This window comes from Pyrus communis, chromosome 5 (assembly GCF_963583255.1).
Source record: "Pyrus communis chromosome 5, drPyrComm1.1, whole genome shotgun sequence".
Classification (NCBI taxonomy): domain Eukaryota; kingdom Viridiplantae; phylum Streptophyta; class Magnoliopsida; order Rosales; family Rosaceae; genus Pyrus; species Pyrus communis.
The window spans coordinates 1,596,393-1,616,026 of record NC_084807.1 but is presented as its reverse complement, the minus strand read 5'-3'; the positions used below and the strand labels follow the sequence as shown (position 1 = coordinate 1,616,026).

At 35.0% G+C, this 19,634-nt stretch overlaps 1 protein-coding gene and 1 long non-coding RNA gene across 3 annotated transcripts; both read left to right on the top strand.

Moving 5' to 3' along the window:
- The first annotated feature begins 4,296 nt into the window (after positions 1 to 4,296).
- LOC137735057 (uncharacterized) lies at positions 4,297 to 6,430 on the top strand. Its single transcript, XR_011068610.1, has 2 exons — positions 4,297 to 4,436; positions 6,051 to 6,430. It is a non-coding gene; the product is annotated as an uncharacterized lncRNA (long non-coding RNA).
- A 5,821-nt stretch (positions 6,431 to 12,251) lies between these two features.
- LOC137735157 (protein PNS1-like) lies at positions 12,252 to 16,011 on the top strand. Of its 2 annotated transcripts, none has more exons than XM_068474551.1 (5): positions 12,252 to 12,532; positions 12,682 to 13,113; positions 13,782 to 14,696; positions 14,956 to 15,193; positions 15,340 to 15,513. In XM_068474551.1, exons 1-5 carry the CDS (start codon positions 12,515 to 12,517, stop codon positions 15,378 to 15,380), a joined length of 1,644 nt encoding a protein of 547 aa, XP_068330652.1. In that variant the 5' UTR covers positions 12,252 to 12,514; the 3' UTR covers positions 15,381 to 15,513. The 2 variants fall into 2 exon arrangements, with proteins under 2 accessions (XP_068330652.1, XP_068330651.1); XM_068474550.1 differs by having other exon boundaries at positions 12,254 to 12,532; positions 14,956 to 15,189; positions 15,340 to 16,011.
- Positions 16,012 to 19,634: the final 3,623 nt, after the last annotated feature.

Sequence of the window (19,634 nt, the reverse complement as noted above, 5' to 3'; positions counted from 1 at the left end):
CATCGCACAAGACGTACTTGCGCGATGAAAAAAATCGTTTTGTTGCACAAACAAGATGTACTTGCATGATGAATATTAGTCGTCCCACGTTTGTATCATGGTATTTTGTGTGACGAACGCATTTGTTCCTAAAAATTTTGTGCGATGAAGGTTAAACCGTCGCTCTATGTTCTTGCGACCAATCATGTTTTTCGTCGCGCAAAGTCTTTCTTCACGTTCTTTGCAAGATGGATTCTGCGCGTAGAAGTTCGTGTGACACAAATACACTTTGCACGACCAACTTTTGTTCATCGCGTAAATAGTAAAACATAGTAGTGCTTGTGAACATGCTGGATAAGGTATTTAGGTTTCAACCAAACCTTTTTTGTATCATGCAGTTAGGTTTCAAACCAAAACTGTTTCAAAATAGTAAAAACCGAACCATCTGGTGCGACTCGGTTTGATCCGTGCTTTGATTTCAATTTTCAGTTCTGAGTGCGCACCTAGATATTGTAAATGACGGAAGTCTCCATAGATACAACCACGCTCGAAAACTTGCTTGCACTCAAAGACTCAAAATCTAGATATATTATCCAATACGATAATTGATCACCGAAACTCTAAAGTTACCTTGTGTAAACAAATATGAATGAGTAGTGAGTTGTGAAGTCAGTGAGCTTCCTAGTCACATAATCCAAAAGGGGCACTTTCTCGGTGTACATATATAGCAGAGCCAACACGGTAAGCATAATCATTTCTCTTAATTAGTTGAATTGCTCCAAAGGAAGGTGATGCGTCTCCCTCATAGACTATATGTTGTCTGCATTCGGTTCAAGTCGGTGTATTTGGAAATAAACTGAACCAACATAAGGAAAAAGGACATAAAAGAAAGTCAAAGACATTGCCAGAAATAGGGAGATCATTTGATTGCTTCTTTGTTTTTTTGCGAAATATATATAAAGAGTAACGCTCTTGCTGGACTTGTAATACTAGACAAACGTTGCTAGATTGTAAAAATAAACCAGATAGATGGTCTAGATTCATAATCTGGCAATATAAGCGTCGAAGGTACAAGTTAAGCTAAAAATATAGTAATTATCACCTGAATGAGTAAGATTAAAATATGTTCCTGTCATATCCCTATCCATACATATACACAATGCAATCAAACTATTCAGGGTCGCCTTTGAAAATATAAGTATCCCTAAAAGAGAGAGTTTAAATAAAGGTAAGAAACTTTGTACAAGATTACATGTTTTGTATAATCAATAATTCCATTGAAAATGAATCTTACGTTGATGAAAAGAGCGACATTGTATAAGCTTATAAGTAATTTGTGTTACTCTTTATATTGCCACTTTATTTTATAGTGAAACTTCGACTTTCTTTATAGTTCTGTGATTTTGCACAACAACAATCTTATGCTTCCTTGATTCACTAATAACCAACAACAATCACTATACAGAAACAAAACAACTACTCATTTTGCGCATAACCAGCAACAATCATATTCCAATAAACGATTTTACCATCACATTAATTTCTATACCACCGCAAGCTATGCAAAAATGGACAAAACCCAATAATCTAAATAAGTAGAAGCATCATCATCTTTAAGCTATATGTCATCTTAATCTTAGAAATTAACTTCAAGTTAATACTTCAAAAAAGAGAAACAACATCTATAACTACAGAATTTAAAAATTGAACGTTTAAGAATATGAAAAATAAAGCACCGACCTACCAAAGGGAGGAGAAAAAAATACGAACAACCCATATCTTGTTTTCGAGGATGATTAACAAAAACAGATTCAATCAGAAGCAAAACCATATAACTCCAGAAAGAAATTACTTCCCAATTTCTGAAAAATGGGTGTGGACGAGGCAGACGAGGGATGGCTTTGTGACTTTGTCTCATAGTTGAAGGGGAACTCAGTCAGGAGTGACACATTAGGTTTTGTCTTTACTGAAATCATGGAAATATCCTCAATTAATGGGCGGTAACGGGTAATCCAAAATGACCAATTATTTAACGACTAAGCACTACTTTGGTTATGGTTTTATGCAATTCAACAAAAAAAATTTGGTGTTTCAATTCACTACTTTGAAACTTTGAATCGTTCAACCATTTTTTGACCCCTTTCCTCTTGGATACTTATTCTTTGACGATTTAGGAGGTTTTGAGATTCACTAGTAGAAAAAACAACTTCCACGACGATATTTTGCGCGACGAACAAAATTTCATTGCACAAGACGTACTTGCTCGACGATAAAAATCGTTTCGTCGTGCAAACAAGATGTACTTACATGACGAATATTAGTCATCCCACATTTTTATCCTGGTATTTTGTATGATGAACGCATTTGTTCCCAAAAATTTTGTGCGATGAAGGTTAAATTGTCGTGCTGTGTTCTTGCGACCAATGATGTTTTTGGTCGTGCAAAGTCTTTCTTCACGATTTTTGTGAGATGGATTCTGCGCGCAAAAGTTCGTGTGATGCAAAATAGTAAAACATAATAGTGCTTGTGAACATGCTGGATAAGGCATTTAGGTTTCAACCAAACCCTTTTTGTATCTTGCAGTTAGGTTTCAAACCAAAATTGTTCCAAAATAGTAAAAATTGAACCGTCTAGTGCGACTTGGCTTGATCTGTGTTTTGATTTAAGTTTTCAGTTCCAAGTGCACACCTATATATTGTAAACGATGGAAGTCTCTATAGATACAACCACGCTCGAAAACTTGCGTGCACTCAAAGTACTCAAAAGTCTCAAAATCTAGATATATTATCCAATACGATAATTGATCACCGAAACTCTAAAGTTACCTTGTGTAAACAAATATGAATGAGTAGTGAGTTGTGAAGTCAGTGAGCTTCCTAGTCACATAATCCAAAAGGGGCACTTTCTCGGCGTACATATATAGTGGATCCAACACGACAAGCATAATCATTTCTCTTAATTAGTTGAATTGCTCCAAAGGAAGGTGATGCGTCTCCCTCATAGATTATATGTTGTCTGCATTCGACTCAAGTCGGTGTATTTGGAAATAAACTGAACCAACATAAGGAAAAAGGACATAAAAGAAAGTCGAAGACATTGCTAGAAATAGGGAGATCATTTGATTGCTTCTTTATTTTCTGTTGAATATATATAAAGAGTAATGCTCTTGCTGGACTTGTAATACCAGACAAATGTTGCTAGATCGTAAAAATAAACCAGATAGATGGTTTATAATCTGGCAATATAAGCGTCGGAGGTACAAGTTAAGCTAAAAATATAGTAATTATCACCTGAATGAGTAAGATTAAAATATGTTCCTGTCATATCCATACACATACACAATGCAATCAAACTATAGAAACACTAGAAGAATGAGCAGTTCTTCCAGGTTCACATTGACTTAATTCTAACATCTGATGCAGCGCAGATTGATGGTTTGTAATATCAGTCGAGGTGCAGTTAAAAATAATAATAAACACACACTGTTCCCATTCATTTATACACAGTGCGACGACCAAGTCGAAAGGAACCGTGATACTGTTTTTCGACTCCCAGGTGTTCTTAACTATTTATAGTGATTGGGTGATGGGGAAGGGGAGGGAGGTGTATGTGTAGGATTTATATGGGTGGTTTGGGATGGAATCGAACCTAAAACTTCCATTTTACAAAGGAAGAAGAATATCATTGAACGGTAATATTAAGATACACTTATCAATAGGAATGAAAATTTGCAATCCAAAAATTAGATTAATAATTGTTTAATTATTAAGGTGAAGAGAAATAATAAATCGTAATACTAAATGATCATTTTGTCCTCCTAATTAGTGGTTACCTTAGACGTTTTAAGTTTGAATAATGTGGCAACGAGTTCTATACCAATAGATTCTCCCACCCGTAGATAAAAATATTTCGTTATATCATAAAACAAAAATTAAGAGGATAAAATTGAAATTAGCATTAATATAGAGGATGGAAAATGTAATTTAGATTATTCAATCACAGGGGTAAATCTGGGAATTGTCCGAATCTTATTTATGAAAATTGGAAAATCAATTAATTGTGTTCGTACATTATACATCGTACGATCAATTTTTGTTAAATATTATTTATACTAATTTTAAATAAAAAATTTAAAATAATTTTTAACGATATAATGTATAATAAACGGACACTATTAATTAATCTTTCGGATCCCAAAAAAGGATTTAGGGAAGGATCTTATTCCCGAACAAAACCCTAGTCGAGTCCGACTAGAAAAGGAAAAAAGCAGCAGAGGCGCTGAAGAGGGAGAAGTGAGAAATAGGAAGAGAGAGATGACGCAGAAAGGGAAGCTGTTCAAAGGGCAGCAGAAGAGGAAAACGATTCCTCCCAACCGCCATGGAAAAATGACTCAAATTCGCAAAGGCAAGCGAGTAATCAAGCCGTCGAAGGTCACCGGTGAGATGGATTCCGATCGGGTATGTTTTTTCCCTTCTCTCTCATGATTTTGTTTTATTTGATTTGATTGTTGATTAATTTTAGCCCAGAATTATCAATTTTTGTGCTGCTTCCGGTGAACCCTAATTGTATGTAACCATGGAAAATTGAAAATTGACAGTTTTATTTTATTTCATTTTATTTTTTACAAACATAGCGTTAGTGGGTTAAATTCTTAAATGGTAAGCGGGAGGGAGACCGGTAGGGATCGAACCTGCATTATTGCTTTCCGCTACACGTTTTATTTCATTTGTTGTTTGATTAATTTCAGTCTCATTTAGTGATTCTTCATTATTAGTTAGAATTAGTAATAATGGAGTTAAATAGATTGATTTGAGAGTATTTGTTTGGGGCACATTTGATTAAGGAATTGCTCTAAAGTTCAGTTTTTTCTCTGAGGATAGCAGGTTATGTCTTTCTTTCGGTTCATTTATCAGGAAAAATCAAATCCTCTTGCACTGATGTTTCCGTAGGATTTTGTTTGGGATTGCTTCTAGAGGCCCGAAAGCGCTTTTGGACAGCCAAAAACACTTTTGATTGCGTTTGGCGGAAAAAATATTAGTGCTTTGGGCTCATAGAAAGCGCTTCTAGCAGAAGTGCTTTCCATATAAGGAATCGTAAACGGGCCCTAACTCTGTTCTGATTCATTTCCTTTCTTACCTCTTTTATTGGGAGTAGGATTCTATCCCCTCTAAATTTCCCTCCCCTTCCCTCCTATTTGAACGGTCATGATTAAGCAATATCAACATCTTGTGTTGACTTATTTATAGAGAGCGAAAGACAAAAGAAAAAGTGTGAGGGGAGGGGAGGGGTGAAGTTTATGTTTCACCAGTGTATGGAATAACTTGAAAAAACAACTGTATGCTACAACTTCTACTATGGATTTCTGGTCATGCGTCGGAAGTAAATAGCAACAGGCGTTCTGTGTTTCCATTTTTTCAACTACAGTACTATGTTGCTTGCTACATCAAATGTTAATAAGCTGACATTGTTCCCCCAAATCTTAAATGATATTGAGTGTAGCTAGTCTATTTATTTCCTAGGAACCGTGGTGCTATTTTGGCATTTGTTCCAATGCATAACATATTTTCTTAAGTTAGTAAATTGTGGATTATATTTTCTGTCGTCCATCTATTGTCATAATTACCGAGTACCGGAAATTTGTTGATGTCATATGAGGTTTGTAGAGACGAGAGGACTGTAGTGTGGGAAGTTGGGGGTTCTAGTCACCTTGCTATATCCCTATTAGTACAGAAACCCTTTGAAGTAGGTGCTAGTAACCAGATATATTGTTGAGTCAATCCCTCCCTAAAAATACATTCAAATGCACTAATCTGAATATTTATCTCGTTGTAACGCGTTTGATGTGCTCCTCGATTCCTTCGGCATTTATCTGTTTTTGAATATATAGGATGCAGAACCCTATCATTTTGTGTGCAACTTTTACTCCCGATTCATTTCATATTATGCCGTAGGTCCATTATTTCTTTATACTGATGTCGATTGGTATCTCCTTTATGAAAACTAGCGCTTTGCTTTACATCTCTTCTTGCTTCTAAGTTCTTACTTCTTACTTTCTTATCTGATGGATTTAGGAGATGACAAAGTTCATAAACCACTGCAATGAGATGAAGGCGGCCACCGCTGCAAACAAGGAAGGCGGTCAATTAAGTATTGTCAAAACACCTCAAGAATCCAGTAACACTACAAAGCGATAGTAGTTTCCAAAGCTTGCGGAACTTTGGATGCGGAGAGTGATAGGTTGTCAGGAAACACTTGAAACAAACTGTGGTTGAAAATTTTGTGGTGTTTATGTTGTGGTCGTGTTAGATTTCGTGTGCCGCTCCAACTCGTTATGTAGTTTGTATCATTTGATTAGGCTTCAAAGTTTTGGGATGGTAATTGTGACTTGTTTGTGTCATTTCCAGTACAACATATTGTTTCATCTAATATAATGCCGTGAAACATTTGAGAATGTGACAAATAAACCCATTGGGTTGATAATTGGTAGTCAACATGTTAACTTATCGACTACGATAAATTGGGATAAATTGGATTGGATTTTGCAGTTTTTTCTTTTGCATACTATTAAGGCCCATTTAGTATGATTTCATCATAGCACTACTAATGTCGCTACTATATTATGGTGAAATCAAATAGGTATTATACCCTAGGATTCACCATACGGGTCTTATACCCTAGGACTCTAGGAGGAGGAGGATTGGGCTAAAGCTATATTATGGTGAAATCAAATGGGGTCTTATACCCTAGGACTTTAGAAAGAGGAGGATTCGGCTAAGCCACAAAAAGAGTTGGTCATACTTGGGTATCAAATTTAACAAAAAGATTATAATTTATTGAAATCGTCATTAATTTGAGTCAAACCATGAATCTTTCACTTTTTGATATTTTTTTTAATACAACGATGTTCTACTCTAATGTAGGGATATTTGGCCTAGACCACACAACGGGCTAGTCACAAACTAGATATTAAACATCACAAAAATATAATATGTCATTGTTATTCATGTAAATTGAATCTGAAATCTTTTATTTATGAGTAAAAAAAACGTTTATTCTAATATTGGTGCTCCTTGCTACTTAGAAGTTAGTACTACGATCTAGTGGTATTCTTCTTCACTAGCAAGTGAGAAATTTTAGGTTCGAATCTCGCTAAAGGCGAATTTGAATTACATTATTTCTAGCACATTATGAAATTAGGCATATTCATTTCCTTCAGTGTAGACAATATCGTATATTAAATAATAATTAAAAAAAAAAAAAGTGGTGCTGTCTATCTCTACTGTGTAATACTTGTCATTTTCTGTCCTTCAATACAGACGTTGAGGTGTATCTGAGTCATCCATCTGATGGCCCAGGCCCACTAACCTCAACACGTTTACATCTTCTCACCCGAAGAGGGGGCCCGCCAGATGGTCTGTCACATCCATGTGGAGTTTCTGGTCCAAGTAGTTCTCCAATTTCGCCTTGACTGTTTGCAATATTTACTTTTCAACTTCAACTTTTGCTGCAGGTCAACAGGGTGGCATGTAGAACTTTGGAGATTTTGCTCGACTTGCATCGGAAAATCAGTGATGCGCGCAGTAAAGAACAATAATATTTTTGAGTCTTCACTAATAAGATGAAATATATTAAAGAGTGCACCTTTTCAGTATTTCGTCTTAAATTATTATACGGGGGAATACTCTTAAAAAGATTAAATATAGAGACAAAAATTCTAAATTAAATAATGTGTCATTAATATGAATGAATATATTTATCACGCTTAAGTAATAAACCAATTATCAATTTTTAGTTATTTAATTTTCAAAATTTTGTTTTTAAATTTAATCTCCCAAATATTACCGTTATAATAGTATGGCTATTGCTGATAAACTACACAATCTACACCCCAACATCTTCATTGATCAACAACGTGAACTTTGGTGATGGGTCCGACCATTCATCGTCGTTGTCGCTTTTCTCAACATTTTCCTCTCCTCTCTTTGTTCTTGTGTGTCTCGTTGCTTTTAGATATGAACCGGCGAGCTAACCACATTTTTTTAAGATTAAGGACCAATAAACCATCGCTTGAACTAGAGTGAGGATCTCGGGAATCCTCAAATCACATCCGCTCATCGTACATCGTGTGATAAAAAATTATTGTAAATTCTTTTATTTAAAATTGAATATAAATAGTACTTAATGAAAACTAACTGCATGATGTACGATAAACAGATGTGATTGGAGAATCCTTGAGATTCTCACAAAGAGGATCCGGCGAGGATCCTCACTCCTTGAACTACTCATATTGCTATTAAGAAATCACTAATCAAAGCGATAAGAAGATTGAGACTTTTGGGATATGGGGAATTTGGGCGTGAATGAGGAGGTTATGGCGGTTGTGAGCTTTGAATTGGTAATTTTTTTTCTTTCTATATTTGTAAAATTAAATATTTTTTATTTTTATTTGTTTTTTATGCTAGTTGGGGCCAAAAAATACAATACTACCCTTATTTCTAACAGACTTTTAATAGAAATTACATTTTTGAGTTAAAATTCCTAACCGTCTTTCACTATAAGAGTTTAATCATAATTAATCCAATTTGACCGAAATATAAATAAACCTCGTGTTAACACACTTGAGCCACCAATGAGCGAACACCACTTCAGCGGTTTCATTTTTTTCCTAAATGTTGAACACAACTTTATTGGTAATGGTCATAAATCATGATGACCTAATTTAATTTGAGGACTAAATGTATACTTTGTTTGCTTGTTTGTTCCCAATTGGTAAACGTAAGCAATTCATGAAATTTCATGTAACAAAAACACAAGCATACGATAAGGTAGGTTTTTGTTCCCTTTTTGCATACGTCTCTTTCTCCTTTTCTCACACAAAAGTCAATGCTTTGCTTCTTATGAAACCATTACTCATTTTTATAATTTCATCTCATCTGTCCAATAATTCCGCAACCACAAAATTCAAACTTCCGTTAGTCTAAATTCTTCAACTATTTTAAAAAAAGATGTCAAAATGTCCAACTTAGCACTAAACAAGACAGCAACAATATTTTCTAACTGAAAATCTAAATCTGATGTGGCATGACATGAATTGACATATGTCACCCTTGTTGACAAAATTGACAGCAGCTTCAAATTTTTTTAATTAATTATTTAATGCATTTTATTGATTAATTAATGGGTTTATGAAGTTTCATGTTTGCTTTTATTTAGACTGAATTTATATTAATTTAAATGGCCAATGAGTTTGCAGATGTATCGAATTGCAGCTTCAACACACATTGCAGCTTCTTCGTATTTGATTGACAAGCCGGCAACACGCATCCTGTAGCTTCTTCTTATTTGCAGCTTCAGCACACATATCTTGTTAAGAATTTTTATTATGAGCTATGTATAATTGTAACTTTTAAAACATAAATCAGAAATTTTGAAAAGAAAATAATATAATAAAATAATAATTTAATTTGACATATCGAGTGGAGAATACAACTTTAAAAATGTCAAAGTACCACATAATCTGCAGAATTTGAATTTTATGTTTAAAATTTGACAACTCATTTGAAGATGAGAATGAATTTTCTCATACAACTGATGACACTTATCTATATTATTGGTGGTGTTTCAAGAAAGTTTCTCTATGCATTGAGGGTTGTTTGAAAATAAACAGCATATCTTCACACACCCTCTCTACTGTCTCAAATACTAATTTTTATTTTTAGCCAACAAATTGAATAAATTAAATGAAAATAAAAAACAATATTAAACTTGGGCTTGTAGTGGCCTGATAAGCTCATATCTATATATATTTTACATCAAATTCACTTGTTTTTTCTTAGTTAGTTCCTTATAATTTTTAGCTATTTACTTTGTTTTTGTGTTTTGTAGGATTTGTCAAGTAAAGAAAAGAAAAATAGCACAAGTGGAATTTTAAGTAACAAATTCGTCAAAACTGCATGTGCACGTCAGCTGACTTTGGAAGCAAGTTGCGGACAGCTCAGAATGAATTAGAGAATGAGCCTTATATGCTTGGAAAGCTACAGATGTCTATTTGTTGGAGCATTTCGTGGATTGTTAATATCATTTTTGTAGAAAAAGTTATGGGCGTTTTAACTTTGAAAGGTTCCCAAGAGGTTGAGCAGTTTGTAACTGACAAGAAAGCATTGAAAGCAATAAATCCCATAAAACTAACAGCCAAAACTAATGCAGCCAAGAACAAGCCAGCTAACACCTATTCAAATATTAGAGGAAATGGAAAATTAAGTGAGAGTAATGGACATAAAGGCTGCCCAAAGAGTTACAATTGTTTTAGCATTTCCTCTCACTTATTGTCATCACTAAATAACTGTTAGTGGGGTGAGTTATGGAGAAAAAACTGTGGCAGCAGAAAAGAAGAAAAAGGCTACAGGTTGCAGCAGCAAAGAGGGAAAAAAGGTGGAAAAAAAGATAGAAAAAAAGGAAGGAAAGCAAGGAAAAAAGGCAAGGCTGCTGCGTTGGGGAAGGAAGGAAAGGAAGGAAGAAATCTTGGCATTCTCTTCTTTCGGTTTTATCTTCTCAAACTCATGTCTTTCTTTTGGTTTAATTTGAGAATTATGTGTAACTAATTTTTAGTAGTTAGGGGCTGTTTTGAAGCCCCAAATATGATTGCAAGTTTGTTATGACATTTCGTTTGAATTACTTTTATGAATCGATGAAAATTGGTTCACTACTTGTCTCATTGATGAATTCTTTATGTGTTTTCTACGGATGCATACTTAGTAAGCATATCTAGGATTTTAATGCTATGAATATGTGTGTGCCTGCCCTTGTCAAATGAGGACCTACACATGTTCTAGAGTAGTACTTGTTAATTGTGATTAATATGTGAACCAATTTCTAGGATTAGTAAGACAACGCTAGTACTTACGATGCCTTGTGATGACTCAAACTCTTTTCGTTGTTAATGATTTCTACTTATTAAATCTATGAACACACCATTCGAGATTGCATGATAGGGACTAAGTTAAGTTGAAAACGTCATTCTCTTAACATACTACATAACAAAGAGTAATAGGTTGAGTTCTAACATTGAGCCAACTTGAGCATCTTCATCCAAAAATGAAAGGAATTTGAATGAAACATAACATGTTTGCATGATTATTTGGTGGTGGATAGCAATTCTCCTGACTCGTTTTTTCTTAATTTGTGAATTACTTAAAAATCTGTTTTTGTCCTGTTTTTGTTCGATTTAATTTAAATATCAAATCAACTCCAAAAATCCCAAAAATTTGTGTGAGTGTAGCTCTATGTGTCTAGTATCTGCATATAAAATTTTGTACACTTTAGATAAGTGTAAGTCTGTCTAATAATTATTTTTCGGTGGCTGGTCAGTAGGGACAATAGCCCAGTTTTTGTGACATTTTAAGTAGTTAGATAAAACAATCTTATGCGGGAAAGACCCTTATTTTCATATGCTACAATTGACAAATCTTATTGTTAATAAGGAAAATTAATAGGACATTTGTGTGCTACTTTGTGGTGTGCTTTTAATCCTATCATGGCCGTGTAAGGGGAACAAAAATGTGAGTTTATCATTTACCTTAGAAATGGTAATAAATTTAGGGGGTGTGCTATCTACACACTCCATTTTACTTCTTACACACCCCTTGTTAATTTTTATCCGTTGATTTTCTTCGATTCATCTGATCCGACGACAGAAAATTAGAAAGGTGTGTAAAAAGTAAAATGAGGTGTGTGAATATCACACCCCTAAATTTAATTTAGGTCAATAAATAGTTTTATATTTCAGAATAAGTTAATGTTGATTTCATTTATAAGTATATATGCAATTTGAAACAATTGTGTCTGTACGGCTCGAAATTGTTTTTGCAACTAAAAAAGTTTATAAGGTTAATGCTGCATATCATTTAATGTTACAAGTGTTTTATTATTAAATTATATTTTTTATAACTATTTAAAATTTTCATATTTTTTGTTAGAAATATTTCTTTATTAATGTTTGTACTTTCTTCCCATATGATTCATTGATTGATAAATAGTATTGAAGAAATTTCCGTGTTTGTAACCATCTTTCACATAGAAGTTACCAGTTTTCCATAAGCACTTTTAAAAAAAGCACATATTTCAAACGTTAATGAAAACATTGATCATTTACCAGTAGACGCTGCTTTTATTTCACAATCACTCCCAGACACCAACCGCAGAAAAAACTCTATTTTAAACGTGCTTCAACCTCAATCTGACATGAACCCACCAGGCCCTCTCTCATTGGTCAAAGTCACACACGCGCCACTGGAGCACGTTAGCCATATCTATGCTACGACTGGGCGGGTCCCACACAGTCAGATCCTCTGAGGTAAGCATTTACGTTTGTGAAAAATAGGAGAGAAGAGTCAGCATCCACCGGCACCAGTAACAGCACCACCACAACCATGGATGGATAGATTTCGGAGAGATAAATACACAACTACTTACAAAACACGAAACATTCCAGACAACAACACCGCCGCTGACACCGGTGTCACGTCATACCGCCGGCATGGGTGCCGCAGAGCCTGTAAAGCAACCCATCTTTCTCATTTCTTTTCTGTTGTTTAATTTTTTTTTTATTTTTTTATTTTTTTATTTTTTATTTTTTTGTTTATTATTAGCTCTGTGTACATTTCAATTAATGCCAAAAGGTCCGAACTTTGCTGTGGCATGTAGGTGGAGGAGAGAGAAAGAGAGGAGCTTGAGGAGAGAGAGGACTATGGGAGGAAGGAGGAGGAGGAGGAGGAGGAGGAGGATGTGAGAGATGTTGAGAAAGGGGAGGTGGGTTTTGAAGAACAGGCGGTGGCAGCTGAGAGAAATATTAATATTAATATTAATCATGGAAATAATAATATTAATCAGGACGAGAAAGAAGGAGATGTTCATGTGTCAATGCTGCAGAGGCTGAATCCAACAAACCCTTTGAGAATTGTAATAAATAGCAAAACCAGAGCTGCAACTCCGCCGCCGCCGCCGTCTCGGTTCTCTAATATCAGAGGCGTTGGTGGTGGTCATGGTGGTGCTACTGCTACTCCTTCCCCTCCTCAGTTATCCTCTCACACCAACACTCCCCAGCATTCTGAGCCTCGTTCGACACCAAACCCACAAGTAAGTTTTCCTTTTTTTTTAATTAATCTTCCTCATTAAAACAAAATTAAAGTTTTTAAACAACTTAGGATACCAACTGATAAGTGATGCTTAAGAAAGATTAAACAAAGATATCTCATTTTTATTCTTGAAAAATTGAGATTTAGATATATGTTCCCTAAATATCCTTGGTTAGTTTGGAAAGGAAATGATACAGATCATTTTTCTGGGACTTGTTTATTGAGATTGAGACTTGAAGCAAAATCGAGCGCAGTAACGTTCTAGGTTCATATAGCTGACCCATTTCGTGGTATAAGACTTTGTCAATTAAGTGATGTTTAAGAAAGATTAAACAAAGATATCTCATTTTTAATCTTGAAATTTTGCCATATATGTTATTTTTATCCTAAATATCTTTGATGAGTTTGGTAAGGAAATGATAAAAGCCATTTTTCTGGGACTTGTTTAATGAGATTGAGACTTGGCACAAAACCGAGCACTGTGGCGTTTTAGGGTTCATGCAGCCGATCCCATTTAGTGACATAAAAAGATTAATTGCAGAACTTGTGGTCCTAAATATTTTTAATCAGTTTGGCAGCCATTTATCTGGTAGAGCATGATTTTTTTGGGGAGAATTTTGAGTTATCAATCTGATATTTTAATGGGTTTTGTCTCAATTTTTTGACCAGCCATCTTTTACAACACTGAATTCAAGAAAATACACCAACAAGATATCTCTGTTTCTGTTTCTTCTGCACATGGTTGCAGCCATTGGGCTAGTCGGTTTCCTTCTGTTCAGGGGAGTTCAAGGGCTGATAGAAGCATCAGACAACAAGGTTAAAAGAGCCGAGAAACGAGTGTTGAAGTTTTTTCTACCACAAGTCGAAGCTGCATCTCTTTTAAGCATTGTTCTTGCATTTGCATGGCAAAAGGCAGTCAGGCTATGGCCTAAGTTTTTTATTCATTTCATACTATGGACCACTTTTGTCATGTCTCTGTCTGCTGGAATTCTGCTAATTTGCTTCCAAAAGGCTCCCACTGATGGCGTTGCATTCTGCTTTATTGCATTTGCGATAGGCAATGGCTTATACGCTTGTTGGATCACACAGCGGATAGGATTTTGTAGCAAGATATTGATCAAATCGCTCGAACCCGTATCAAAGTTCCCCGATTTGAATCAACCCACTTATTGGATGCTTGGGGTCGGATTTCTGTGGATGTCCCTGTGGATTCTAGCTGTGATTGGAGCCTTGAATTTCTACTTTCCTCCACTGATCATAATTTTATTGGTCTTGAGCTTAGCTTGGACAGCTGAAGTAATGAGGAACGTTGTAAATATGACCGTCAGTAGGGTAATTTCTCTTTATTATCTCAGAGGAATGCAATCCAATACTCAATTTTGCTTCCAGAGAGCCTTGAGTAAAAATCTTGGAAGTGCTTGTTTGGGTTCACTCTTTGTACCTGCAATTGAAGCACTGAGAATTGTTGCTCGGGCTTTAAATTTACTCAAGGGAGAAGATGAGTTCATGTTTTCTTGTGCACATTGCTGTCTCAAAGTCATGGAGTGCATCTTCAGATATGGCAACGGCTGGGCCTTCATACAGGTACGTTTATAAGCCATTGTCAAGTGACTTTGTGATTCCGTTTGCATACCAGCCAAGTGCTTCTTGCAGAAAGTACTTCAAGTGCTTTTCCAAGATTCACTTCCATTTTTGCTAAGGATTGGTACCAAAAACCATTACCAAAAACGCTTTCAGCCATTTTGAAAATACTTCCAAACAAGTCCTTATTTTGCCTAGCAAAGTATACTAGTTTTGCCAGCTGATCAATAATTCAGTAACACAATATGGCCAATTGCTGCAGATAGCAGTGTATGGGAAAGGTTTTGTGAGGGCATCACAAGACACCTGGGAGCTCTTTGAACGGCAAGAAATGGAACCAATTGTTGATTCCGACATTACCAGCTCAATCTGCTTCCTAACCGGCGTCTGCAGCGGCTCTATCTGTGTCATAGTTGTGGCGGCTTGGACCGCTAGAGTGCACCAAAGTTTCACAGCCACCATTTCCCTCCTTACATTCTTCATTGGATACCTTATGGTTGGTCACTTTTCTTACTCTATTATTCATTTTATGCATATGAACGATGTGATCAACTTGTTAATTCTTTAATCTTTGTTGCTTATTAGTTATTTAAATACCTAATTAACACCTTAACCTAACCAATTTCTATTAATATGCTTTTTCCAGACGAGGATAGCCATGGCACTACCACATGCTTGTGTAGGTAGTTACTTTGTTTGCTATGCAGAGAATCCAGACAACAGATTGTTTGACAACACAATCAAGGATCGCCTCGCTTTGATGAAATCTCGTCGAGATGTAGTTGTTCCCACACCTCGAGTCCCCAGCCGGTTTGCAAGGTAAAGCATAATCACACTGCCATTAACTCCTCGAGTCCCCTCACTCCTTGCAGAAGTGAACTCCGGCCACCCCCAAAACCATGATTGGAGCCCTTTTTTCTCCAACGGTACGATATTATAAGGGCAGCGGATATTGTTCGGACGAGGTTTTACATGTGTATAACCTTCCTCTCGAAACATGTACGCGAGGTCTATCATGTACGAATGAGGCCTTCCGTACATATGAATAGGGGAACACTGTGTATAACTGGCTCATACATTTTCCGGATACTCTCCTCGGAGACTCGGACTTGAGGAATGAGCCCAAGCTGAAATTTCCTGCAACTACTACAACTCTGCAAGAGTGATATGGTAGTGGTGATGATCAAGGTTGAATGAAAGAGTTGAACCATTATTCGAAGGAACATGGGGAGCCAACGCGTTGAGACTCCATTGAACAAGGGGCTAAAAGAAAAATGCCTCGTGGGACTGTCCAATTTGTATTCTGTCCTTTTGGCATATACCATATGCTGAAAAGTCCCATTTTTTATTTTATTTTATTTTTTCACTGGAACTTTTACCTAAAATTCGAAACCAAACCAAAAAATAATTCAGATCCAATACCGAAAAATTCTCAAATTGATAATACCGAAGTTTTTGGGACTCTATACTGAATCGATCTCGAACCTTTAGGTACTGGAATCGGGATTACGTATTCAATGGTTTGGGAATCCCAAAACGAATATATATTTATTTATTTTAGTTGCATAAGTGTTGAATTTATAGTAGACTATATTAGAAATAGAAGTATGAAATTAAGTAGTTTGGAACTTTGGAACTTTAGATGGTATGAATAAATTGGTATTTCAATTGGTATGAGGTAAAAAGCTTAAATTTCAATCGATATGAAATTGGGTGACAAAAATTTAGTTCAAAAGCCCAAATTTTAGAACAAAGCCCAAAACTCTCAAATTTCAACCCAAAATCCAAAATCCAGTCCCGAAATACTGTGACTCATGTGAACGAGTTGCAGATTATATCAATGTTTGAATTTCATCTTTCAAGCGTTTTTTGAATTGCTTGGGTGCTTCAAATCAAATTGTATCTGAATTGCGGTCCATTAGGGACATTTTCATTCTTCTGCTAATCTTAATTATTTGTATCTCAAAGGAAAAAAAATACCTAAACGCATTTGACAATTTTTAATCTTTTACACTTAAAACATCAGCTAAGGAGATGACAAATCCTAAGTGAAATGTCATGTAATCAAATTTGAAAGTAGAAGTAAACTCCAACCGATATGTCAATCCTATGTGGATTAACATATGAATTTTCATATGTCAAATTTGTTAATTATTTTATTGTGTGAGTCTCATTAATATACCAATTATAGATCTTAAAAATTTATTTTAATTGATTTCTTTTAAAAAATAGGTCCTACGAATTGAAACCTATAGCCATTTCAGCCTTACTCCCTATTACAGTCTTAAATAAAGCTCATTTATAAGAAAAATATATATGGGTTGGAGGAAAAAAAAATCCGACATTTCCACGTCAGCTATCAAATTAACGTGCGACATCTATCTTTGACATCTCCATTGGAGATGCTCTTATTATGCATTTACAATGACTTCCACTATGTAAAATATGTACATGTCTCCTAAATTACCTATGAATTGTCAACTGAAAGGAAATTAATTATATGACATAGGACCATAGTCCCAATCGTGCTTAGTATTGATTTAGGGTTTAGAAGAATTGGTTACTGATTGTTAGAGTAAACTAAATGTTTTTGCTGTGAAGAATCAGATTAACATTTGTGATTCGTTTGAACATTTTTTTTATTTTTTTTTACTTGCGCAGACAATTTGTTTTATGCTGAATTATGACACTAAAGTTGTGAGGAAATGTGAATGTGAATGTGATAACCTATAACCTCATCTATCATTTGTTTTAGACATCACTCAAGTTGTGAGCAAATGTGAATAGACATTTTATGAAAATTACTAGGCACTAAATGTAATTGTATTATTTTTGTGAATAATCTATTCATCGGTTAAATATGCTTTAAAGAATTTAAGAAAATTAAACAATTGTATGCAATCCACTTCAAAATCAATGTACATTATACATCGTTATGACGCAATTTTGCCTTCATTTTTTTTTTCTTCTTTTAGTATATTTTCAGAATTTATAAGAGGGTACATTTTCTTCTTTTGTATATAAAGATATTCTTCAAAATTTACAAATTCAACCTTTATTCATACATGCCTAATATGGTTATACGAATTATAAATGCATAATAAGAGCATTTACATAGGACATTGATTTTACATGTTTTATACGCTTTTAAAATCCGTTGTAACGTGTGAACTCCTATGTTAATGTCTTCTTAAAAGGACATTAAAAACGGAGAGCCCGTTAGAGTACTTGCTTCCATTTGGATGCTGGCCCTCAGGCTAATTTCATAACATCTCATTTGAAAAAAAAACTGAAATTCTAGAAACCAATCTATAATAATAATATCTCAACATCCTTTTTTACTTTTAGTGTTGATTTTGGAAACCATTTTAAATTCATCAATTAATTCTTGGCAGCTCCCCAGTGTAGAATTCATCAACATAAAAGAACATAAATAACATCTAACAAAAATTGAATACACGATATACGATAAAAAAATCTTCGGAGATTTATGGGGTGGCCACGCTGCGTGGGAATACAAAAGTAGTGAGAAAGAAATGGAAAGGGAACCAACGGCTGCAATTTGGTTTGATGAGATGAGAATTTTGACGCGTGGTTTTTTTTCTTCATATTTTCAATTTTTAATGTCGTTGGTTGACCCACCACCATGCAATTGGCTTTTTCTCATTCAATTTTGAATGCAGTTGCTTTCTGCTTATATATAAAATGGTATATTGTCACTTGTACTACTTTTACTGATATTTTTTTTACTTGTAAATGCAAAGTTTTAAGTTTGATTTTTACCGTAGGCGAATGTGAATCACATTATTACTAGTTTATTGTTAGGCTAAACCTACTATTTTTTTCCTAATATATATAATATCGTTTGTTAAAAAAAAAGTATAGTATTGCAGTAGTGCATTTGCTTTATGCCTTTATATAAAAAGGATGGATGAATAAATTTGGTATTGGAGCCCGATAAAATTGCGTCAACGTTATATAGTATTATGCAAAAAATATGAGATGATATAGAGTTATGAGTGTGTCATTTTTAAGGGAATCCTTTTAGCATTTCTCGTCTAGCTATATAAAATCTATATTTACATTAGGGTGGATGAATAAACTAGTATTGGTCATGTTGGAGACTGATGAAATTGCAAGTGTGTTTAAAAAGTAAACTTTCAATCGTACGTGTTCGTTATGTTGTTTATTGTTATTCCAGCATCTCATCTTTATTAATATATTTATTTTATTTATGAAATGATACATGAGTTGATGGATGAAAGCTCAATTAATTCATGATATATTGGTGGTGGCGCGTATTTTAATTTGATCAATTTATATTAATGTTTCATGGACCGATAAAATTACAAATGGATTTTGAAAATACAACATAACGTTAAGAACCAAGCCGGCACTAGTGATATTGTGACAAGTCTTTGTTTTTATTTTATGTATGGAGTGGCGTATGGGTACTTGGATGAAAGTGCAACTAAACGTTAGGGACCAGGCCGGCATTAGTGAATTGGTCACAAGTCTTTGTTTTTAATTTATTCATGGAATGACGTATGAGTGGTTGGATGAGTGGGCATATAAAGATGAGCAAGGACGAGCCATCTTGTACTATGCAAAACCATATTCCCAGTTACAAGTTTCTACCTTAATTCGCTTCACTTGTGTCTTTGCTTGTACTGAATACAAGAAATGGCGGAAGGAGTTCTCTTCAACATTGCAGAAGGGATCATCGGAAGGCTAGGCTCCCTTGCTTTCCAAGGGATTGGATTGATCTGGGGTGTCCAAGATGAGTTCCAGAAGCTTAAGGAGACAGTTGTAGCATTCCAAGCTGTTCTTCTTGACGCTGAGCAAAAGCAAGCCAACAATGAAGTCAAATTGTGGCTCCAAAGCGTAGAAGATGTAGTCTATGAAGCCGATGACGTGCTGGATGAGTTTAATACTAAAGCT

Coding starts and splice junctions, on each gene's coding strand:
- LOC137735157 (XM_068474550.1), top strand. Junction 13,114..13,781: donor GTTCGACACCAAACCCACAA/GTAAGTTTTCCT, acceptor TTTTTTGACCAG/CCATCTTTTACAACACTGAA. Junction 15,190..15,339: donor TCTTCATTGGATACCTTATG/GTTGGTCACTTT, acceptor TGCTTTTTCCAG/ACGAGGATAGCCATGGCACT.